At 37.9% G+C, this 25,294-nt stretch overlaps 2 protein-coding genes and 1 pseudogene across 5 annotated transcripts in view; all 3 read left to right on the plus strand.

The window, feature by feature from the left end:
• Window positions 1-12,339, plus strand: part of CCDC112 (coiled-coil domain containing 112) — a 30,530-nt gene extending 18,191 nt beyond the window's left edge. The window contains exons 4-10 of one of the 2 annotated variants that reach the window (XM_010339708.3): window positions 1,700-1,789; window positions 2,578-2,653; window positions 3,026-3,416; window positions 6,964-7,377; window positions 8,795-8,890; window positions 9,575-9,693; window positions 10,192-12,339. In XM_010339708.3, the coding sequence (XP_010338010.2) occupies window positions 1,700-1,789; window positions 2,578-2,653; window positions 3,026-3,416; window positions 6,964-7,377; window positions 8,795-8,890; window positions 9,575-9,693; window positions 10,192-10,234 (1,229 nt within the window). In that variant the 3' untranslated portion in view covers window positions 10,235-12,339. The remainder of the gene's footprint in view (window positions 1-1,699; window positions 1,790-2,577; window positions 2,654-3,025; window positions 3,417-6,963; window positions 7,378-8,794; window positions 8,891-9,574; window positions 9,694-10,191) is intronic. The other variant, XM_010339713.3, reaches the window with a different exon arrangement.
• A 601-nt stretch (window positions 12,340-12,940) lies between these two features.
• LOC104651969 (small ribosomal subunit protein uS5 pseudogene) lies at window positions 12,941-14,855 on the plus strand (annotated as a pseudogene).
• A 1,689-nt stretch (window positions 14,856-16,544) lies between these two features.
• Window positions 16,545-25,294, plus strand: part of PGGT1B (protein geranylgeranyltransferase type I subunit beta) — a 55,627-nt gene continuing 46,877 nt past the window's right edge. For 2 of the 3 annotated variants that reach the window (XM_003920687.4, XM_010339719.2), the window contains exon 1: window positions 16,545-16,703. In XM_003920687.4, coding sequence (XP_003920736.1) covers window positions 16,564-16,703 — 140 coding nt within the window. In that variant the 5' untranslated portion in view covers window positions 16,545-16,563. The other variant, XM_010339723.3, reaches the window with a different exon arrangement.

The raw sequence follows: 25,294 nt of genomic DNA on the forward strand, positions 1-25,294 counted from the left end.
TTATCCTTTGTCAAGCAGTGACAGGAATCATTCTCCGTCTTTTGTTGGAATGATAGCAGGACCCAATATCAACACCAGATTTCTAGTTATCTCTTCTCTTTGATACATTGAGAAATCTAGACACCCCTGATTCAATATTTCTTTATTTCCCTCAGTTCTTTTGTAGACAACTGGGAGGCTGATTTTTCTATGTCTCAGTAATGCCAGTAAGTAAAATTTTGTGCGAATTTTAGGTCACTTTATTTTCCCTTTATTAAGGCAACTTTATTTGTACCAATTTATTTTCCTTTGTTCTACAATTTTGCCATTTTTTAGTAACACTTCATGTTTGTCCTGTCTAGGAGAGGAATGCTTGTTTTAGTAAAAGATAGAGAAGTTTTCCCTTCATATAATCCAGCTAAGTAGTAGAAATACCTATTTCTTACCTCAGATATCATGCCTCAATTTTAGCCTGCATTTATGTCATATTGTACTTAAATGATTTGTCTATATCCAAATAAACAAATAAATAAAAAAGATTATTAGCCCTGTAATATTTTAGTAGCTGATCAAATTAAAGCAAAAATAAAACAACAAAAAATACTTTCCCAATTACTTTACTAGAGAAGTTTCTTGACCTAAAATTCCAACAGTGAATAAGACCCTACAAAGTTTCTGCCTTTATGGAATTCTTGAATTTAATGAAAAACACAGAACAAGCCAAAGCTGTCATATATGTATTAAGAGGTTTGTTTTGGATATTCACAGACTTCAAACCTTAAACTAAACTTTTTCTTTAAAAAAAAATTGCTTTTAAGGACTTTTGTACAGCGCCTTTAGTGCTTTATGCTCATTTGTGAAAAAGTTGCAAAAACAAAAAAGAGGAGGGTGCATGAAGTACCCCAAGATGATAAAATAATAATATTACCATTATAGGAATGCATTTTGATATTAGCCTAATAATTTATGCAAATATTAAAGTAAGATTATTCCTTCAGAAAAAATAAGAAAGAAGAATCCAGTCTTTCTGTTGCTGATAAAGACCATCTGAAAACATTTTTCCGACTCTCATTTACTTTTCAGGTTTTACTGTGGCCCTAACATTTTATCCTAGGCTGGCCCTTTGGTTGAGCTTGGCAACCTGTGGCACAGTACACCACTGAATGATACCCAAGGCACCTCCTGAGGGCTGTGATAGTGATATCAATGAGTATCGCCTGCTCCTTTCTTAGAAGATTTGGTTAGATGAAATTAATTCTCAATGGGAAGTCTGAGTATTCACAGAATTAACTAGACAGTTTTAATATTCCCACAATAAAGTTAAGACAAAATTCTATATCCATAAATTATAGCAAATTAAAAAGAAAAGAAACACTGTTAAAGAACAGAACAAACCATGTTTAAACTGCTAATCTTTATATCTAAAACAATGCCCAGTAACTCAGTTTACACAGAGGGGGAAAAAGACATTTCCTAAGCACAGGCTGTATGAAGACTTAATCCATTATACTTTTAAATATTGGAAGAAATCAAAGGATGCTTTATTTAGAACAAAGGTACTTAAAGTATTAATGTTGTTTTTACATAAATAACTACCTTTTGTTCTTTATTTAATTGTTCTTGGCTATCTTTTACTGCTAGTGATCAGTCTTAAGTGTAGAATCCTGAATTGTAAACACATTTGTCACAGAATTAATTTAAAGTGTGTACTTCCTCATAGGAGCAAAAATCCAGCAACAATTGGCCAAAATACATAACAATGTAAAGAAACTTCAGCATCAGTTAAAAGATGTGAAGCCTACACCTGATTGTAAGTAAATTTAAATGTTATACTCTTTCTTACGTGTTAGTATTTTCTATTTCGCATTAATGGAGTAAACTTCACTTAGTAAGTTTACACTGGAGAACTGTAATCCAGCATTTCTGTGTGGATCCATCAAAGTATCATCAAATCCTTACAAATTATAAGGTAGGCAGAACACACATACTAGTGTCATTTACAGTATTGGGAATCTATGTTATAGAAAGGTGTAAAAACAGCTAAGGGGAAAAAAAGATTGATTTCCTTAATCTTATCCCAGTGTTTTTCCTTCATTTGTTTTTTAAAATAATTACCTTTCAGAGACATTTCTAACACATAAGGAAAGGTTAAACTGATTTAGGGCAAATGCTGATTTTTGGAAAAAATCCCACAAATTATATCCCTACCTCTTTGCTTACTGTAACGTTCATTTCTGAGAATCAAAGCAACAAAATAAAGGGCTCAGAGTGTGTAGACTTAGGAATCAGACAGGTGTTGGGTCAAACCCTTGATCTTTTACTTAATAGCTATGTAATTTTAGGCCAGTTACTTGATATCTCTGAGCTTTCATTTCCTCAGCTCTAAAATGGAGATGACAATGATATGAGTGTATAGAGAAAAAATCTGTAATGAGAAACAATTACAATAATAAAAATTCGCTTTTGAGCAGAGCTTTCTTATGCCATAGGCTAAGAAATGTTTTAAAATTAAAGGAACATTCCATTTTTTTCCTAATATTTAACTCTTAGCCATATGAAAATATGACACAAAATAATTTTTCCATGTTTCTTTTACAGTTGTTGAGAAGCTCAGAGAAATGATGGAAGAAATTGAAAATGCAATTAACACTTTTAAAGAGGAGCAGAGGTTGATGTATGTTTTAAACTCCTTTTAATATTAAATTATTGACCCTTATTTGTCAATAACTGGCACCACTAGGTTTTTGTATGTAATGCATTCTGTTATTATGTATTTGAGTCTTACATAAAAACAATATAGTATCTCTCTTGTTTTAGGGTTTAGGTGGCTTTTCATAAAGTGCATTTTTATTCATGGTTACTATAAAATTCCAAATAAGAATTTGAAAGATTGTTTTTATCTCTTAGGAGACTAAGGCTTAGATTTATAAATGTTAATAATGTTAAGTGGAGAAGATAATATAAAGTCAGATAGCTTAAATTTGATGGAAACTGAAGAGTTATGATGGATTGTCTTCTTATTCAAGCTTTATTTTTAAAATTTTAGATATGAAGAGCTAATTAAAGAAGAGAAAACAACTAATAATGAGTTAAGTGCCATATCAAGAAAAATTGACACATGGGCTTTGGGGAATTCAGAAACAGAGAAAGCTTTCAGAGCAATCTCAAGCAAAGTTCCTGTAGACAAAGTAACACCAAGTACTCTTCCAGAAGAGGTACTAGATTTTGAAAAATTCCTTCAGCAAACAGGAGGACGAAAAGGTGGCTGGGATGATTATGATCACCAGAACTTTGTAAAGGTGAGAAACAAACATAAAGGGAAGCCAACATTTATGGAAGAAGTTCTAGAACACCTTCCTGGAAGAACACAGGATGAAGTTCAACAGCATGAGAAATGGTATCAAAAATTTCTGGCTCTAGAAGAAAGAAAAAAAGAGGTAATAATTATAATAGCTATTATTCCTTCTGTGTTTCTGTGTTCTAGGCACGGCACCAAACACCTAACATGTCTCATTAACTTTACAGCAATCGCATGAAGTATGTTTATAGTTCCCTTTCCCTCACAATCTAATAGGAGATGAAACTTAGGCATTGAAAGTTAAGTAATTTTGACCAGGCACAGTGGCTTGCGCCTGTAATCTCAGCACTTTAGGAGGCTGAGGTGGACGGATCTCTTGAACTCAGGAGTTCGAGACTAACCTGGGCAACATGGTGAAACCCCATCTCTACAAAAAATACAAAAAAATTAATCGGTGTGGTGGCATGCACCTGTGGTCCCAACTACTTGGGAAGCTGAGGTGGAAGAATTGCTTGAGCCCAGGAGGTTGAGGCTGCAGTGAGCTATGATTGCACCACTGCAGTCTAGCCTGAGCAAGATTTACTCTCAGAATATAAAAAATAAAAAAATAAAGTTAAGTAATTTTACCCAATTAATAGAACTACAGTTCTGTGACTTCCTCAGAGCCACACATGTCTCCCTTATAAATAACACAATGGAACAAAAAGCCTCTGGTTATGGGTACAGTCCTCCATACCCACTTCTCAGAAATGTGAGTAATCCAGATCCACTGAGACTTTTGGAAAAAGTCATCTTACCAGCAAAGGCCATATTGTTTTAAATAGAAAAATCAACAGACAGTAGAAAAAATGCTTTGATTATTAAACGTTTCTTTGAGATTTTTATACTTGAACCTTATTGCTTATTTTAAAGACTCAAAATGTTGGATACCTTAGGGAAAAAAAAATGACATTTGATTGTAGCAGATACCTACAAAGGTATATTTTTTACAAAAATGTTACTCTGGCTTTGGTTTAGATCAGGATTTCTTAACCTTGACACACTATTGACATTTGGAGCTAGATAATTCTTTGTTGTGGGGGCCTATTCTGTGCATTATAGGATGGCATCCCTGGTTTCCCTCGAGTAGATGCTTATAATATCCCCTTAATTGTGATTCTCAAAAATGTCTCCAGCCAGACGTACTGTGGAGGGGAAAAATAGCCCCTGGTTGAGAACCATAGTAAATCAGAGTCATGTTTTTTTTTTTTTTTTTTTTGTAAAGTTCAGCAGTGATGAGGTTTGACTTACCTGGTTTAACAAAAAGGTTGTGTTTATTCCATAGATGGCATACCTAAGGAGCATTAAAGAAATAATTAAGTCCAAGCTTAGTCTAAAGTTTTAGAGGAAATAACTGCATCTTTGTTGTCATTCCCCCAGTCCCCTCCCCCAGAAATAAATTGAATGTAGGGAAATTTACTTTTTGGGTTTTAAGAAAAATGTTTGAAATATAAGTCATTTGGGCATCTTTCCCCCAGGATACTGAAAACATGGGCTTCTCAAAGTGGTTCCTAGACCAGCAAAATCAGCATCACCTGGGCCCTTACTTAGCAGGTTCCAACTCCAGACCTAATTAGAACTGTGAGGGTACAGGGCCCAGCAATCTGTGCTTTACCAAGTCCTTTAGTTTATTTTGCTAGTGAAAACCACCTCTTAAGGAAAAAGAAACAGACACCCTGCTTCTTGTGATAAAAGTAAACCATTCAGATTCTAGCTTATTCTCCTTCCCATCTGCTCTATTTCTTGATATTTGATGACTGATGTATCATCAGTTTGATAGGATATGAGCAGGATGTAGGGGTGAGGTAGAAGGAGTAGTGAAAGTGGAGCTGCCATTTACTGATGTAGGGCATGATGGAGGAGAAGAGGGAAGTTTGGAGGAAAATATCAGGAGTTCAGTTTTAAATCTACGGAGTTTAAGATGTTGAGTAGGAAATTTACCATTTTTATCTCCCACTTCCTTTAATATAGCCTGTGTTTTTCATAAGTGAAGATATTATACTTAAATTTTCAGACATGCTCTGAACTTTCTGACCTGAATGCCCTTGCTTATCTTGTTCTTTCTGGAACCTCCATCCTTTCTTTCTCTCTCCACTCCCAGCTTATCAAAATCGGCCGAGATCAGATATTGCCTCCTTCTTGCCCACCCAAACATAAGTAGCCTCCCTTAAGATTTCACTAACACTTACACCTTTTGTATGATGTATTGTGGCATGCCCATGTTGTATTTCACCTAGAACAGTGCTGCTCAGACTTGGTCCATGGACTAAATATGGGTTTGCAAACTGTTAATGTTTATAGTAGGGTAAAATGGTTGAACCAGAATCAACTACCCAGTGAGCACTGTTTAGTTCAATTGACTTTTTTTCCCATGGAAAACTTTCACATTGAAAGAAGCAGTGCATTGATTTGCATTTTGACACATATTGCTGGTATTTTTGCAGACTGGTACTTTGAGTAGCACTGTACTAGATGGCATTTGGTATAGTTTTAACATTATTTTACTGTTCCTATCACATTGCCTTGTATATAGTATGTACATATACCATAAAGATTTATTAAATGGAACAAATGATACACCTTAAGGAAAGATGAAGAAATAGTTTCTTGACTTGGGGCGGGGGAGGTGGGGAAGTAATTCAGTGAATATGCCAAGGAGAAGCCTGCTAGAATTTGAAATAATCTTTGCATACTCATATGTACCTCTGTAACTATTGAGCTATTTCATTTACTTATTCTTATACTTAGGAAGCACTATGTGCCAAACATTAACTCATTTAATCTTCATAACACACTAAGCATGAAATACTACCTACCACTTTATAGATGAGCAAAATGAAGACAGAGACGTTTAGTGGCTCATCTAATGCCACACCTAGTAAATAGCAAAGCCAGGATTTGGTCCCAAATAGTCTAGCTTCCGCGCTCATGTTCTTAATTCCTCTTTGGATATTTGACCAACTAAAGATCGCTCAGAAAGTATTCTAAGCCTAGAAAGAGAATTTGAAAGCAGAAACGAGATGATTAGAGGACAGGGAAGTCACTCATGAAAATAAAAGAAGCAGGTAGACCTGGTGTGGTGTTTCATGCCTGTAATCCCAGCACTTAAGGCAGGTGGATCACCTGAGGTCAGAAGTTTGAGACCAGTTTGGCCAACATGATGAAACCCCATCTCTACTAAAAATACAAACGATTAGCTGGGCATGGTGGCAGGTAACTGTAATCCCAGCTACTTGGGAGGCCTACATGGGAAAATCACTAGAACCTGGGAGGCGGAGGTTTCAGTGAGCTGAGATTGTGCCACTGCACTCCAGCCTGGGCAGCAAGAGTGAAACTCCATCTCAAAAAAAAAAAAAAAAAAAGCAGGTAAAGAGAAGGATAGTTCATGAGTTATAGTCCTTGTGAACCTGATGATTAAGTGAGAAAGAGAAAGGCTAAAAGGAGAACCCATTATTCAGAGTTTTAAGAGACAGTAATTTTTAAGAAACAGAAGTAGAAAAAGAATTGAATTGGTTAAAAACAAAACAAAGCCGAAAAAACCTAAGCATCCAGCATCCTGCAATCAGTATTCTTGCTGTATTTTAAAATCCTTTTGGTTATTAAAAAATGTTTTTTCCTTGTTTCCTTTTTTTAAAAATATCATTTAGTCAATTCAGAGTTGGAAAACTAAAAAGCAGCAAAAAAAGGAGGAAATTTTCAAGTTAAAGGAAAAGGCAGACTACACACCTATGCTTTTTCATAATAAACAAGAAGATAATCAAAAGCAAAAAGAGGAGCAAAGAAAGAAGCAGAAATTGGCAGTTGAAGCTTGGAAAAAACAGAAAAGTATAGAAATGTCAATGAAATATGCTTCCCAGTTAAAAGAAGAGGAAGAGAAAGAGAAAAAACATCAGAAAGAACGCCAACGCCAGTTTAAATTAAAATTACTACTAGAAAGTTACACCCAGCAGAAGAAAGAACAGGAAGAATTTTTGAGGCTTGAAAAGGAGATAAGGGAAAAGGCAGAAAAGGCAGAAAAAAGGAAAACCACTGCTGATGAAATTTCCAGGTTTCAAGAAAGAGTGAGTAGATCTTTAAAATTATTTAAAATAATTTTTAAATGCTACACATGGAGGTATTACTTCCAAATACAGTTCTACAAAAATTGAGTACTTCTTGTATATTGGACCTGTACATAGCATTAGTATACCAAAATGAGTAAGCCATGCTCCCTAACTTCTAGTAGGTTATAGTCTAGTGGGAAAGATATGTGGAAATAGGAAATTCCAGTATAATGTGTTAAACAGTGTGGTGATTGAGGTATGGACAGAGTACTTAGGAGGGAGTACAGGGAGGATACTACCACAGCTATGAGTGGCAGAGAGAAGGTGATACTGAGGTTGACTCTTGAAGGGAAGGAAAGGCGAGGTCTTTCCTAGCAGAGACAACAGCATGGATAGCAGGTTGAAGGAGTATTAACAGTGTGGTTTGTGGTGGAAACTATTAACACTTCAATATTCGTAGGGCATTAAGCAAGAGAGGGGAACCAACAGATGATGAGACTAGAAAGGTGGCCATAGGCAAGGCTCAATGGTTTGTCTTGTCTGCCAAACTGGCTGGCTTTACCCTATAGATGACTTGCTTATTTGTTCATTTCCCCACCATAATGTAGGCTGCATGAGGGCATTAGTGGTGTGTTTTTTGAGTATCCCTGTACCCTTGAGTTAGGTGCATTGCAGATACTTGTCTACTTAAAGGAATTGAGATTACTGCTGGGTGGTCAAATTAAAGGTGATTTTAAACAAACGTATACAAGAAAAATACTAATAAAGACATACTGGTGGAATTCATTCCAAAAAATATTAAACAAGACAAGGAATGGGACTTTAAAATGAAAAAGTGTGCAAATGAGATGTAACTTATGAATTGTTACGTGCATGAAAATATATAGCAGCAATGTTTGTAAAGCAAAAACTAAGGGAGGTACAAAGAAAAATAACAGACAGAAACACAGACAAAACACATTAATAATGCATATTTTAGTTCATTTCTTTTAGTTCATATGTAAAAATCTTCCTAAATAACAAAAGTTTCCATTCCTCCTCATACCCCCCAAAATAAGCCAGACATGTAATAAAAGACTTAGAAAAAAATAAAATCCACAAAACAGACAATACAAAATAATAACAGAGCTCTGAAATCAGACATACCTGTATTGATGAATGAAAATGGGCTTATCTCACTTATTAAAAAAGAGTTTTAGGTTGAACCTTAAAGTAAAACAAGAGACACTGAAAATAATATAGAAAGGATGTGCATGTGCTAACATTATATTCAGAGAAAATAAAGCTGTTAGCATTTGGTGGAAAGAGTTAATATTGAAGGAATATTAATAGGTAAGGTAATTTAATTTTACTTGTGAACAACTAGATTTTGAACAAATTCTAGTTCAAGTGATTTCTTAATGCTATGGGGGTTTTTTGTTTGTTTATTTTTAAGGATTTACATAAACTTGAATTGAAAATTCTAGATAGACAGGCAAAGGAAGATGAAAAGGCACAAAAACAAAGAAGACTGGCAAAATTAAAAGAAAAGGTACTCTGCACTGAGATTATTTTTATTGTTATTGTCCTAATTCCTTGATTTGTCAGGATACTGACACCAAATCTAATTCCTTTATTCTCACTTTATTTTTATAACATCTGCTTTCAATTTCATACTTATTTACATATTAGCAAGCATAACTTGGTAAAATTTAAGCAACTGTTATTTGAATTCTGTCACTTTACATTATGAGCACCTTTTTTTCACTCTGAATTCTCCCTACTTGTCATTTTTAAAATTTTTTCTGTATGAACCTCTTTTAGATCAGTGGCAGCTGTGAGCATTGCTTAATCTCTTGTGTAGTACTCAGAACTAAGGATGTTGGTGATCCTCATGGATAAAACAGAAGACTTATTGTTGGTTACTTATTCTATATTTGTTGTCTGGCTATATCACAAGCATACTTAGCTGCATTACATTTCTCTCATAACAGAAATAGAAAAATAGGAATAGAAGAACTAGAAGAAATAAACTAACAGTTTATGAGTAGATTGATGTAGTCTAAATTTTCTTTTAGCTGTGTGAGCCCAATGAGAAATTTACCGAGGAGGTTGTTAATGGTTTTATTAACAAATATCACTTACGTCTTTTAAAACTGCACTAAGGCTCTTACTCACTTACTAGTACGAACTGAGCTTGTATAATTAACTGGTACTACTTTACGTCTGATTACAGGTTGAAAACAATGTTAGCAGAGATCCCTCTAGGCTTTACAAACCTACCAAAGGTTGGGAAGAAAGAACCAAAAAGATAGGACCAACAGGCTCTGGGCCACTTCTACATATTCCACACAGGTAAGAAAGAGTCAGAATGGATGTTCGTTTAATAATTTAATGGCTGCATGTTTATATTTTATGCATTTAATATTTATAAATTTATATTTACCTTTCAGGTCACTTTTATTTAAAAATAAACAGTAGATAGAAGTAAAAGTAGTACTTGATACTCTGTTGTACTAGATATTACATTCATGTTAGTAGATGCCATTCTTTGCCTTTCTCATATTAATATTTAGTTTAAAAAGGAGCGTAATATTGAAAAAGAATGAATGAAAGATTGATAGATTATACATAGATTGACTGATTGGTTTGTCAGACAATCAGTTTGAGAGCAAGAGCCAGAAATAAAACCTTAATGAGGTTTGCAAACCTGCATGACTGTATGAGTCAGACAAACAACATGCAGTGCAGGTTATATGCATACTTTAAAGTTAGCATTTAATCAGGTAGGGTTTGTTGTTTTTTTTTCTTTAATTTCCTATATATTTACAACACTTCTCTTTTTCTCCTTAGGGCTATTCCAACCTGGAGACAAGGAATACAGAGAAGAGTATGAGATAATAAAATTGCTACTCAGTTGATAAGAATGTTAACATACTAAGTTATGCCAGGGAGAGTGACTAACCATGTTCTTTAAATATAGCCTAGTCAGATTGATTATTGTGCTGTATTGTGAATTGAGAGGTATTAAGTGTCATGAGGCTTTGTCATTAGCATTCCTGCTTCTACCAAGAAGGTATTTAATACATTATTTTGGCCTATTATTGACATAAAAGTTATTTAAATAAGTTAATGTTATAAACATTATTCAATTTACTCAAAACATTTCAAAGATACTTTGTTTTTGTCATAGCATAGAAAAATTACAACAATCAAAAAATGACATTTTTAAACTAAAATTTTGTAACTTTTATAACTTGGAGTTAAGTCAGGTTGAGTAACAAAAGGTAAAGTGTTTTTTGTTTAGTGTTATGAAACGTTAGTACTTTTTCTATGTTTAACAAATTGGTAGTTTGTCAGTTACGACATTTTTGTGTAACAAATATTTTGTATTTGTTTGAAGCATGCTTTGTTTTATATAGAGAATATTTATTTTAAAAATATGTCTCTCATATACCCTATTAATTGTATTATTGATATAATCTTTTTGGTTTCCTTCAGCAATTCCAAATTTTCCTTCAGCCTTTCTGGATTTCACCTATTTATAAAATTTTTGTCTCTTTCACATCTTCCTGGCTAATGCAGTTTTCTTTTCTGCTTCTGTTTGCCTCAAAATAGGAAAATTCTTTGTCTGAAACATCATCTGAAATAAGTCAGCTTTAGAATACTATGATTTCTTCTGATGGCACTTAAAATGTTTTCAGTGGGGCATGGTTGTTCATGCCTGTAATCCCAGCACTTGCAGAGGTCAGCGTAGGAGAATTGAGGCCTAGAGTTTGACACTGGCCTGGGCAACATAGGGAGACCCGGTCTCTACAAAAAAATTTTTTTTAATTAACTGGGTACGGTGGCACAAACCTATAGTCCCTGCTACTTGGGAAGATAAGGTGAGAGGATCACTTGCAACCAGGATTTCCAGGTTGCAGTGAGCTAAGATGGCACCACTCCACTCCAGCCTGGGTAAGAGTCTGAACCCTGTCTCTAAAATGAATAAAGGAATGAATGAATGAATAAGGTCTTTTAAAGCTCTTGGGTTAACATATTTGGTCAAAATACTTAGTTCTGAAATTTCTAAACTTTTATATATGAAAACACAATGTAATTTAATACAGTTCAACTTTTCATGTTATAAAATATTCCTTTCTAACTAATTTGTTCTCATCTTATGGGAAAGATACTATATACATAAAAACATAGGAAATTTATTTCTTATAATTTTTATCTTAGATTATCTTTATTGTTAATGTGATACATTTAAGTTAAATGACTCAGAAAAGTACTATAAGTAGCAGTCAAAATCTTTTCTTATTTTACAGTTAATAGAGTAGACGGCTTTCAATTTTTAGAAACTGAATTCTGATTTATATAATTATTGGTGCCAAATGAGAAAATTCACATAAAAGATCCTTAAACAGGAGTGCTGGTTTTATTTCTTACTTGTTTTCCAAAACTTTTTTTATAATGTTTTGAAGTAGTTTAGAAATAAAGAGGCCGCTTGTGATGGCTCAGCCTGTAATGCCAGCACTTTGGGAGGCCAAGGCAGGTGCGTCACTTGAGGTCAGGAGTCTGAGACCATCTTGGCCAACATGGTGAAACCCATCTCTACTAAAAGTACAAAAATTAGCCCGGTGTGGTACACTTGTAATCCAAGCTATTCAGGAGGCTGAGGCAGAATTGCTTGAACCTGGGAGGTGGAGGTTGCAGCGAGCTGAGACTGCACCACTGCACTCCAGCCTAGGCCACAGAGTGAGACTCCATCTCAAAAAAATAAATAAATAAGATATAGACCAAGATGAGGGAATTTAAAAGCAGAACTGAGAAACTACAAGATACAGAAAATGTTTTTTACTTGTTTTTTTACGTTTTGCTTTTTGTTGCACGCAAATGCAGCTTTCAAATTCCTGTGTCTAAGGTAAGCATTCTGGACGATGTAATTCTTATGGTTTTGGTGTTTTTTGTTTTTTTCTTTTAAATAAAAGTATGGAAATTCCTCTGAAGAAATCAGTCTTTCTAGCTGAATCTGAAATAAATGATGAATTTATTATATGGATCCTGTATATAAAGGATGTCAGATAAACACAATTGATAGTGTCTTCAGTTGCAGAGTTCATAGACATTACAGGTTCATAGACAAGATGTCAAATAAACATTTCTTAGGCCGGGCACGGTGGCTCAAGCCTGTAATCCCAGCACTTTGGGAGGCCGAGGTGGGTGGATCACGAGGTCGAGAGATCGAGACCATCCTGGTCAACATGGTGAAACCCCGTCTCTACTAAAAATACAAAAAATTAGCTGGGCATGGTGGCGCGTGCCTGTAATCCCAGCTACTCAGGAGGCTGAGGCAGGAGAATTGCCTGAACCCAGGGGGCGGAGGTTGCGGTGAGCCGAGATGGCGCCATTGCACTCCAGTCTGGGCAACATGAGTGAAACTCCATCTCAAAAAAAAAAGAAAAAAAAAACATTTCTTATATTGGTTTAAAAAGTACATTAGCTTCTTCTCAAGAAAACACCAAATGGCAGATGGCGCCAGTGCGGTGGGGGGCCTGGGAGGCCTGGAGGCCCTGGGGGGCCCTGAGATGGGGAACTGGGGTTGCAGCAGTGGCCGTGTCTGGGGCAGGTTCGTGGAGCTCATGGAGGTAAGGCCGAGGACAGGAGTGGATGTCTGTCACCAAGCTGGGCCGCCTGATCAAGGACATGAAGATTAAGTCCCTGAAGGAGATCTGTCTCTTCTCCCTACCCATCAAGGAGACTAAGATTATTGACTTTTTCCTGGAGACCTTTCTCTAGGACGAGGTTTTGAAGACATGCCAGTGCAGAAGTGGACGGACCAGCCAGCACACAAGGTTCAAGGTGTTTGTTGCCATCCGGGACTACAATGGCCACATTGGGCTAGGTGTTGAGTGCTCCAAGGAGGTGGCCACTGCCATTCACAGGGCCATCATCTTGGCCACCCTCTCCATTGTCCCCATGCACAGAAGCTACTCGGGGAACAAGGTTGGCAAGCCCCACACCATCCACCATCTCTTGCAAGGTGACAGGCTGCCAGCGTTCTGTGCTGGTGCATCTTGCCCAGGAGCACTGGCATCCTCTTGGCCCCCATGGCCAAGAAGATGCTGATGATGGCTAGTATTGGTGACTGCTACACCTCAGCCAGGGGCTGCACTGACATCCAGGGCAACTCACTAAGGTCACCTTTGATGCCATCTCTAAGGTCTGTAGCAACCTGACCCCTGACCTCTGGAAGGAGACTGTATTCACTAAGTCTCCCTATCAGGAATTCACTGACCGCCTGCTCAAGACCCACACCATAGTCTCTGTGCAGAGGACCCAGGCTCAGGCAGTGTCTACAATATAGAGTTTTTATACAAGAAAAATAAAGTGGAGTAAGCCTGGGGGGAAAAAAAGTACATTAATAAGAAATATAGGCCGGGCGCGGTGGCTCAAGCCTGTAATCCCAGCACTTTGGGAGGCCGAGGCGGGTGGATCACGAGGTCAAGAAATCGAGACCATCCTGGTCAACATGGTGAAACCCCATCTCTACTAAAAATACAAAAATCAGCTGGGCATGGTGGCGCACGCCTGTAGTCCCAGCTACTAGGGAGGCTGAGGCAGGAGAATTGCTTGAACCCAGGAGGCGGAGGTTGCGGTGAGCCGAGATCGCACCATTGCACTCCAGCCTGGGTAACAAGAGCGAAACTCCATCTCAAAAAAAAAAAAAAAGAAAAGAAATATATAAAGTACTCATAATTCCAGGGTAACTTTTTCAAAAAAACATACCTACATATTTTTAAATTATTAGTCATATAGTACATTAATTACTACGCGATAATTGCATTACACATATTTTCCTATGTTTCTACGTAACTCAAACATCGTGTAATAGCTAAATAATATTCAATTATATGTATGTTCTACTATTCCCATTTTGTTACGCATATGCCAAAAATCTTGTATGGCTAAAATCACTCATGGAAAGCCTTTTAATGACCTAGGAGTCATACTATATTATCTCTCAATGAGTCCCACGTAGCAAATTTTTCCTCCAGATTTGGGTCAGATTACTAGTCCTTGAGCTGAGAATCAGATGAAATATTTGGCTTCCCTAACTTAAGGGTCATGTTTATTAGAATTAATTTTCTGAGAATGTATAAAGTATCCATAGCTGATTCCAGTAAGTTAAACGTGTATAAGACTCCACTTTGAACATCTTCAGGCATTTAGGGGTATGTGTGTTAAGTGTGAGATCTTAATTGTAATAATAGTTAAAACTCCAGACTGGGCACACCTGAAAGGCCAAGGACTGTAAGCTCCATATTTGTAGGGAAGTACCCAGGACAGCCTAGTATCCATCTCGGGCTGTAAAGACATGCAGGAATACTAGGTAGTTACTAGTACCAAAAAGTATTCAGAGCACTTCGGATTGTTGAATAAGTGTAAGATTACCCAGCCCATAGAACTGTTTTCTGGGCCGGGCGCGGTGGCTCAAGCCTGTAATTCCAGCACTTTGGGAGGCCGAGGCGGGCGGATCACGAGGTCAAGAGATCGAGACCATCCTGGTCAACATGGTGAAACCCCGTCTCTACTAAAAATACAAAAAATTAGCTGGGCATGGTGGCGCGTGCCTGTAATCCCAGCTACTCAGGAGGCTGAGGCAGGAGAATTGCCTGAACCCAGGGGGCGGAGGTTGCGGTGAGCCGAGATCGCGCCATTGCACTCTAGCCTGGGTAACAAGAGTGAAACTCTGTCTCACACAAAAAAAAAAAAAAAAAAAAGAAAAGAAAAAAAAAGAACTGTTTTCTGTTTTTTTTTTTTTTTTTTTTTAAGAAATACATTTTCTGGCCAGGCGTGGTGGCTCACGCCTGTAATCCCAGCACTTTGGGAAGTTTAGGCGTGTGGATCACAAGGTCAAGAGACGAGACCATCCTGGCCAGCATGGTGAAACCGCCGTCTCTACTAAAAATACAAAATAAGCCAGGCCTGGTGGTGGGCGCCTGTAGTCCCAACTACTGGGGAGGCTGAGGTAGGAGAATCGCTTGAACTCGGGAGGCGGAGGTTGCAGTGAGCTGTGATCACAGCACTGCCCTCCAGCCTGGTGACAGAGCGAGACTCCGTCTTAAAAAAAAAAAAAAAAAAAATTACATTTTCTAGGAAAGCTAACAAAATTATACTAAAAATTCTATTAGCTAAATTGATTACAGGGAATCTAGTTTAGTTCTATTATTGGGTGGATTCCACCCCACCCCCACCCCGGCTACCCAGGAATGCCTCAGGAAAGTTTAAAAGACACAGTGGCCGGACGTGGTGGCTCACGCCTGTAATCCAGACACTTTGGAGGCCAAGGCGGGGGGATCACCTGAGGTTGGGAGTTCAAGACGAGCCTGACCAATATGGTGAAACCCCGTCTTAAAAAAAATAAATTAAAATAAATAAATAAATAAGGCACAGTGTAACGGCTAAAGCAACTTAAATCCCTATTTTTAGAAAACAAAAAACTAGAAGCATGTTTAATTTTTTTAGTATGCAGGTAATTGCAGAAGATATTGATCTTATTTTGCTGTTGCAGATTAATGCACCATTGATTCTTGATAACACGTCTACTCATGATAAAAGAATGAGGCAAGCAGTCACACATAGGTATCAATACACCTGTTGTATGTGTGTGTGGCATTATACACATACTTATAATTGATTCCTGGTATCCAGAGAGGATTAGGAAAGTCTCTGAACTTTCGTAGTGTCAATAAACACTTCCACTGTTTTGTTTTTGCTTTTTGTTTAGTTTTCCTAACCATTCAGCTTAAAACTGGCCCTCCAAAAATGAATGTTAGCAAGTTTATACTGATCCATCCCCGTTTTCAGATATACCGTTCTCACGTTCTACAGAGCCAGAATTGTCTCAAAGCGAACTTGATGCTTCTGACCTTGCGCTTCCCAAGATAAAAATTCTGACGGAGGGATTTGTGGACTGGATTTTCACAAGGCCTGCGAGGTATTAGCAAGCCTCGAGGGCTTTGAGTAGAAAAGGTTGGGTCATGAGCTAGCTAGGGAGATACCGGGGAGTGGAAGTGTTGCACAAGACCCAGATGACAGCGGTTTCAAACACTGGCTTGCTCTGCGGCGAGCGCAGGTGCCCGCACCCGGGAACTCCGGGTCAGCATAGGAAGGTGGTTTCTCTGCGCGCGCCGACTGTTTCCGGGTTGCGGCGGACGTCGCTTCCGGAGCAGCATGGCGGCCACTGAGGACGAGAAGCTAGTGGGGAGCGGTGACGGAGAGCGGCTGGATTTCTTGCGGGATCGGCACGTGCGGTTTTTCCAGCGCTGCCTCCAGGTTTTGCCGGAGCGCTATTCTTCACTCGAGACAAGCAGGTAACTCGTGGCCACAGTCAGCCAGGTTGGCACAAGGCCCGGGCCCCAGCGGAAAGGCGCGGCGGAGTCGGACCGCAAACTGGGCGCTGGAAGGGGGCTGCGCCGCCGCCCACCCGGCACTGACTGATTCCAAGCGGGCTTGAGGTCACCCTTACTCCCCCGAGGTACGGTTGGAAGGTCTGGAAGACTGTACGTCGAGGGCTGTGGAATCTCCAGTTTTCGCCTTTTTCACTTCGCGTTTTTTCTGGCAACTCTGAGCTGCTTTTTTACTCCCTCTTCTAGAGCCTGTCACTTTGCCTCGTTACTTCCGAATGTAAAAGGAAAAGGACAAAGTTTGTCGTGTTTTTAGATGAGTGCTCTCCTGTGCATCCCTATCCTCTGTAAAGATATTAACTCTTAATTGAGTGTCTGTATGGTGTTTTATGTGGAGGAGCGGCAGAGAAACTCTAAGGTCTTAGAAACTTGCTTTACGGGAACTATAATCTAATGGTAGGCGAAAGAGATGCGGTGTTGCGTGAAGCAGCCTGTTACAAATGTATTGCAATAGCTGAGGAGTGTGATGCAGCAGAGTCTAAGCGACTTCGTTCACAGTAAAAGCTGGGATGAGAAGAAAGAAAGGAGATCTTTGCTCCGCATTGCTGTGTTTTGAAGTGAGGCTCAAAAGCTGTATGAGACTGGAGAGGAGGAAAGAGCAGATTGTTTTTGCTGTGTTCTCTTTCCATGTTTTCTAAATTCTGAGTGGCTGGTGTATTTTGAACACTACATGACTGGATCAGTTTGGGGAGCTTTGTAGATTACTTCTGCACACTTGGTCAAGAACTATATTATGGTAGGTGCTCGAGTACTGCTGAACAAGAAAAGCATTTGTATAGAGTTCTGTGCTATATGTTAGTGTAGGGTTCATAGGAGTATATAGACAGGCATGTACGTAATCCACATTTCTTTAGAGAAGCCTTCCTTAAACACTCTTCCCAAAGGGACCACTTTCAAATACTACCTTACATTACATATTTATTGGTTTATTTGTTTAATGTCTTTCTCTTACACTGAATGATAAACTTCACAAAGGTAAGGTTTTTGTCTATCTTGTTTAACTGTATACTTAGGACTGGGCTGCCCTGTTCAATCTGATAGCCACTACCCACATTTGGCTATTTCGATTTGAATTAATTCAAATTAAAAATTAAGTTATTCTGTTTACATTTGCCACCACATTTCCAGTGCTCAGTTGCCATATTGGCCAGTGGCAATTTTTTCTGTTTCAACATTTGCAACATCTTAGTCCTTTTGGTCAGCATTGCACTAGGACCTTAAATAGTACCTGGTATATGAGAAGCGCTAAGAAATATTTGTTGAATAATGTGAGCCGAGTCCTGAAGGATGAACAGATTCTTAAGAAAGAAAGATTTCCAAACCGAAAGATTATGATTGTAGTGCTATGTTTTAAAATGTTGATAAATCATTGATATCTTAATGGGGATTAATTTTATGTGACTTCGAAGCATTTGGATAAAAAGTCTTCCATCGTATTTTTCTTACTGATACATAGTATGCATATTTGTGGTGTACATTTGCTGTTTTGATGCATTCAGTGTATAAGTCCTGTTGTTAAATTGTGGTTGTTATGCAGTTGAACTTTGCTTGCAGCTATCACTGTAAGTCTGTGATTGCATTTTCAAAATGCCAATGTGTTTGGCCTGTTATATAAAATTCCAGCTTGGACAAATCCCTATAGAATAATACACATTAGCATTAAACTGTGTAATTCTGCTCACAGCATAAGTTAAACAGCACACATTTTCTGACTTAACTCATTTAACAATTGATTTAATAACTTTAATATAAGCATAGGATTGACACCAGGTGTCATATATTAGATAATAGCTGTATAACACCTTGGTGCATTGGTTAAGCAATATTATATCCCTTTATGTCTAGTGCTCATCACATGAATATAATTTTTATGTCATTTTGGTTTTCGTAGAGCTCACTTAATAACTGCATTTAGGATAACTGCAACGTAGTGATTTTAAGTTTTTCTCTTTCCTGACTCACAGTATTTTCTTTAGTTTAGCACTAAGTTCTTTGGTGGTGCATGTGATTCAATACTGACTTTAAGATGCTTATGAAGAAGCCCAACCTTTTCAGCAAAGGTGACTGGTCACAAAGTTTCTGCTGACTTGTAAGAAAAGCAATACATTGGGCAAGCCACAATTCTGAGGAATTGCACTTAAATTCCACAGTCATTTATAGAGTGCCTCCCCATTCATCTAACTACAGGGAAACAGTGTTAAACCAATGATTCAGGTGTTACCTCTGTTTTTTTTTTTTTTTTAAACCAGTAGGTATGAAAAGGCTGACCTTTGAGAAGGCTAATATTAGACTGGATATTTAGACACTTATTTTCTGACTCACCATTTTGACAGAGTTACTCTATATCACTATTTCTTTTAGCCTAATAGGAATAATTTTTACTTTTCTAGTAACAGTGACTTTATGAAAATAAAGTGTATTTTCTACTGTTTCATGAGAGATTTTTCTTTTATATTAACTTCTTAAAATGATAGTTACTAGTTTATAATTCAAGCAAATATTAAATCTTGGATTGGAAGCTTTATCAGTTACCAGACTTCTTTTATAAGTAGTTTAGGAAGTTTTGTGTGGTTATGAGTTATTGTACCATTTGTATTTGGGTAATAGGAATTAGAGTAGTCCTTTTTATTAAGTAACAAAGTATGACAATATTCTGTTATTTTGCAGATCCAGCTGTCCTAGAAGAAAGGTTTAGGCAATTAGCTTTTATTTCACACGGCATTTACAATCTAACTAGCCTTTGTATTCTCATGTCCCTCTATTTTCCCTATGTATCCTATGTTGTAACCTCTCTGCTGCCTCCCATTCTGCAACTACTTTGTTCTTTATTTCCTCCCTTATGTTAAGTATATCACAGTCTAGCAGTACATCTTTCAAAGTGTCGTGGTGGGAGGCTCCAAGTCAGGCGTCCCCAAACTTTTTACGCAGGGGGCCAGTTCACTGTGCCTCAGACTGTTGGAGGGCCACCACATACTGTGCTCCTCTCACTGACCACCAATGAAAGAGGTGCCCCTTCCTGAAGTGCGGCAGGGGGCTGGATAAATGGCCTCAGGGGGCCGCATGCGGCCCAAGGGCCGTAGTTTGGGGATGCCTGCTCTAAGTAATGATTTCTGTCTGCTTATAAAAATGCCCCTTCCCAGACCTTCATTGGATTCTGTGTGGGCCCTGGGAGTCTGCCTTATGCATCTCAGGTGGTTCCAATGCAGGCTAAAGTTAGAGACTGTTTGCCTTACAGGAGAAACAGATGCGGTTTTTACAACAGTGATCCCCAATCTAACGTGCATGTAAATCACTTGGGGATCTTGTTAAAATGCAGATTTTGATTGCATAAGCCTGGGTTGTTGTATGTTTAGATGAATATTCCTATGTATCCCTGTCCTCTGTAAAGTCATTAACTCTTAATTGAGTGTATGGTGTTTAATGTGTAGGAGTAGCAGAGAACCTGAGGTCTTAGATACTTACTTTATGGGAGCTATAAGTCTAATGGTAGGCCAAAGACGTGCAGTATTCTGTGAAGCAGCCTGTTAAAGTATATTGCAGTAGCTGAGGAGTGGGATATTGAGTGTGAGACTGAGATGCTGCATTTCTGACAAGTTCCCAGATGATTCTGCTGTGTTTAATGCCCTGACTACACAAAATGATTGTGATATTCTGAGGGCATTCTGGAAATACCTAAGTAGCTCAACCTAAAGAGAGACAGGGACCTAGAGAAGGCTTCTTAGAAAAAGTAACCCTGAAACTAAGTCTTAAAGAATATGTTCCAGTGTTTTTTGTTGTTGTTGCAAATGGAAAATAGGAAGAATAAAGCTGGAGAAGTGAGTGTTGAGCAGAAAACTTCACTGAGTTCTCTGTGGTTCAAATGTAAAGGGATGTAGCAGGAATGTAGTCTGAAGAGGTAGGCATGCATCAGATCATGGAAAGCTTTGTGTGCTTGTCTAAAAACTTGAGTTAGATATCATGTAAGTGACAGGAATAGTCAATAGTCATACATCACGTGATACAGGACCAGAACTAGGGAGACCAGTGAGGGCACTAATATGGTAGTCCAGGAGAGAGATGCTGAGGCAGTGGAAGTAGAGCTAGAAAAGAGGGGATGAAGAAGGAGGTATCGTCCCAGGATTCCTAAATTGGAGCAACATCCCATCTGGAGAATAAGAGGCAAAAGGAGCCAATTTAGAAAGGAGGATGATGACTTCTATAATAGCACGTAACATGTAACCTCCTTAAGGTTAGGAAGCTTTATTTATTTTTGTCATGACATCTAATCTGTAGTAGGTGTTCAGTAGATGTTTCTTATTGAAAAATTAGGATAGTAGAAAAACTATTTTACAAGTTAAATAATTCCACAGATGTGTGCCTGTACTTAAAAGTATTTACCAGATGAATCAGCCATTGAAAAATAATTATAAATGAAGAATAATGCTTAAAATTCCAGAATCCATGCAGTCGTTCAGTCATTTGTTTCCAAGTATTATGGCAGCATCTATGTGCTAGTGTTTTAATTTCATGATTAATTCTAATGTATCCTGTAAGGCTCTCTCTTCACTGACATGGTTATCAATTTTATTTGTGTTCTTATTTCTTAATGTAGCTGCTTGTTTATAATTTTAGAACTCTGCAATATGATGTAGCCATAGGCCCATCTGGTATCTAGGCAGACATGTAGTCTATTGTTGAAGACACTTGGAAAGGCCAGTAAAGGGTGGGGTTGCACCAGAAATGGTCAGGGCAAGGGATCCAAAGTTTTGGAATCTAGTCGATTCTTATAAATTAGTTTCCAATATATTTCCAAATTGTCACTCACTACTCTAGCCTAACAGTATTTGTATTATGTCAGTATGACTAAGTTGGTTTTCCAGTGTTCAAACTATAGACTGTTTTTCATTTTGTTGTTGTTGTTGTTGTTTGAGACAGAGTTTTGCTGTTGTTGCCCAGGTTGTAATGAAATGGTGGGATCTCCGCATACTGCAACCTCTGCCTCCTGGATTCAAGTGATTCTCCTGTCTCAGCCTCCTAAGTAGCTGGGATCAGGACATGTGCCACCGTACCCAGCTAATTTTGTGTTTTTAATAGAGGCGGGGTTTATCCATCTCTGTCAGGCTGGTCTTGAACTCCCAACCTCAGGTGATCCACCCGCCTCAGCCTCCCAAAGTGCTGGGATACAGGCGTGAGTCACCACCCCTGACCTTGTTGTTCTTATTTAATCTTTGGGGTATGTGTGTTCTTAAGCCTGGAATATTTGACATCTTTTGGAGACACTTAAGTTAACCCTCTTGGCTGTGAATTGATTCTTTGGTAAAGCAACTTGATTGGGGTTTGGGGTTGTTACTTTTTCATCCTTGTAAGACAGACTTCTTAAGCATATTGTTCAGAGTGGGTGAACAGAAAGATATTGCTTGTTTATGTCCACTTCTCAGGCTGGAGACTCAGATTGAGTTCTAGGGAAAAGAAGAAAGAGAATAAACAAATATTCTCTGAAAGAAGTAATAAAGTAAAAATACTCCACTGGCTTGATTTTAGGTTTATATGTTAGCACAGTTACCCCTCCGTACACTTGGGCTGAGTCAGGCTGCCCAGCAGTTTATTCCCTAGTAGAAGTCATCAAGGAACCATAAAACCCTACATTATATTATTTCTCTGAGAGGCCCACAGCCCAGAATTCCTTTGTGTGTTTTTTTGTGGCTTGTTTTAATTATCTCTCTTTCAGTTTTAGGACTACTTGATAATTCTGGTGTGATCGGAAGAGGAATGGTTTCCCAGACTATTTTAAAGGGAGGCCAGACATTTGCCCCAAAGTGACATATTGGTTCTATCTGCCAGGCACTTCTGATGGGACCTGACTTTATAAACAAAAGCCGCACTATAACTCATGAACCTTACAGTCTCAATCTAGGTCTTCACCTATGAGTTGAAAATGCTGGAATTTCAGGAACCCTTAGTAATTAAATTTGCAAGATTTTAAAATACCATCACATGGCTAATTTTTTGTATTTAGTACTTAGACATAAATAAAGTGCATTCATATTCAGGAGCAAGTAACATGACAACAGATCATTTAAATAATATATACAGATAAGAGTATGACTCTAGAGCAGGTTTTCTCAACCTCAGCGCTACTGACATTTTAGGCCAGATCATTCTTGGTTGTATGGGCCTGTCCTGTGTATTGTAGGATATTTAACAGCAGCCCTGGCTTTTACCCACTCAATACCAGTAATTCCCTCCTCCACTGTGGCAACTAAGAACATTTGATTGTGATGTGTTAGGTTAGGGGCAGTGTTCTCAGTGGAGAACCACTGTTCTAGAACAGTGTTTCTCAAACTGCCTGCATATTAAAATTACCTGGGAAGTTAAAAACAAACCCAAAGTGCCTAGCCTCTGCCTTACACACATAGATTTGATTGTGAAGTAGGACCTTGGTCTCTCTGTTAGGTTGGTGGTGTTTTCGTTGTTTGTTTTTAAGCAGATTCTAATGTGCAGCCAGGTATGAGAAGCACCCTTGTGGAGAACACAAGGGGACCTAGACTTCTGGAGTAGTTTTGATTGTCTAGTGTTGAAATCTCAAGTAAATTAGTTGAATTTTTTGGACTTCCTTTTCTTTTCTTTTCTTTTTTTTTTTTTTTTTTTTTTTTTTGAGACAGAGTCTCACTCTGTCGCCAGGCGCCAGGTTGGATTGCAGTGGCACAATGTTAGCTCACTGCAACCTCCGCCTCCTGGGTTCAAGCAATTCTTCCGCCTCAGCCTCCCAACTAGCTGGGACTACAGGTGCACGCCAGCACGCCCAGCTAATTTTTTTATTTTTAGTAGAGACGGGGTTTCACCATGTTGGCCAGGATGGTCTCAATCTCGTGACCTTGTGATCCGCCCACCTTGGCCTCCCAAAGTGCTGGGATTACAGGCTTGAGCCACTGCGCCCGGCCCTGGACTTTATTTTCTTCAGTTAGAAAATTAAAGAGATGGGCTAGATTATTTCTGAATTTCTGAATTTAGAAAAAATGCCAACTTGTTTTTAAAGCCTTTTGCATAAATTCTTACTACATAGCTTTTACTGATAGAAAGATCATTGTTTTATCCATTATCCAACCTCAAGTTCTTCATGTTTTTCTCCACTTTTGTTGCTGTCTTGTTTTTGCTCTTTTCCTTGATAATGTTTTAATAAACCACATTAGTAGATGCTTAATTGTAGCTAACTATAAAGATAATCATCCACTTTATGTATTACATTAGAACGAAAAACCCTGATAGAGCTCTCCAGAAGGGTTAGATTTAATATTGCAGGTCCTTTTATTAGTTAGTTCAGTAAATATTTGAGTGCATACAAACAAAGAGGACCTTATCTCATGAGACATAATTACCACCAAGAAGAGCAGTGATTGCCAAACTTTGTTGCTCATATGGAGAGATTTTTCCCATGTCTGAAGTATCATTGTGTTTAGGAGAAGCATGTTCCTCTGGGGAAAATCGTTAAAACCAAGAGTCTATGGAAAAGGTCTGTAGCATTATAGAGTGTTTAGATCCTAAAGTCGTTGTTACTCCTGTTCCTCTGCATCATGGCAAACACCAATGATAATGGCTTCCATTTATTGAGTGCTTTGTGTGAACAAGTAAACACAATAGCTGTATAAGATATAGTAATGGTTTACGTTATTATTGGAAGCTGATTAGAAAAGTTTAGGTATCCTGCCCAGAGTCATGTGGTCAGTCTAGTGAAATTGGCCAACTTTGATTTGAACCCAGCTCATTTGACTACAGAGTCTGAGCTTTAAACTACCATGTAACACCGCTTCCCACATAAAGGAGTTCCACAGCCTTAATATATATAATCCTGATCTTACCTAGATAAATGACCTCTCTAAGGCAGATAGATCTCAGTGTGTTGTTAGGATTAAATTGAAATAATATATGAGAAATTTCGCAGCTCAGTGTCTAATACATGGTAGTAGTCTCTCAATCATATGCTTCCCAAATATTTATTGTTCTTAAATATACCCAAATCTCTTTAGTTTTAGTTTTTGCCGTTAAGCTTTGGTTGGAATTAAATTACTCTCTGATATCTCCTCCTGTTAGCTAATGGATGCTAGTCTTTTTCCACCAGGGATCAGAGATAATTACGCCCTAAAAAGAAAAGAAAAGAAATCACTGTTTTCTCATTTCTCCTAAAGTTGGTACAGGTTGAACATCCCTAATTCAAAAATCTGAGAGGCTCCAAAATCTGAAACTTTTTGAGCACTGGACATGACTCCACAAGTGAAAAATTCCACATATAAGTACTTAACGCAAACTTTGTTTCATGTATAAAATTATTAAAGTATTATATAAAATAAGCTTTATGTGTGTATAAGATGTATATGAAATTTAAATGAATTTCATATTTAGACTTGCATCCTGTCTCAGTGGAATATTATCTCATTTTGTATATGCAAATATTCTAAAATTCAAAAAAATCTGAAATCTGAAACAGTTCTGGTTCCAAGCATTTCAGATAAGGCATACTCAAA

This window comes from Saimiri boliviensis, chromosome 1, assembly GCF_048565385.1.
Source record: "Saimiri boliviensis isolate mSaiBol1 chromosome 1, mSaiBol1.pri, whole genome shotgun sequence".
NCBI classification, from domain to species: domain Eukaryota; kingdom Metazoa; phylum Chordata; class Mammalia; order Primates; family Cebidae; genus Saimiri; species Saimiri boliviensis.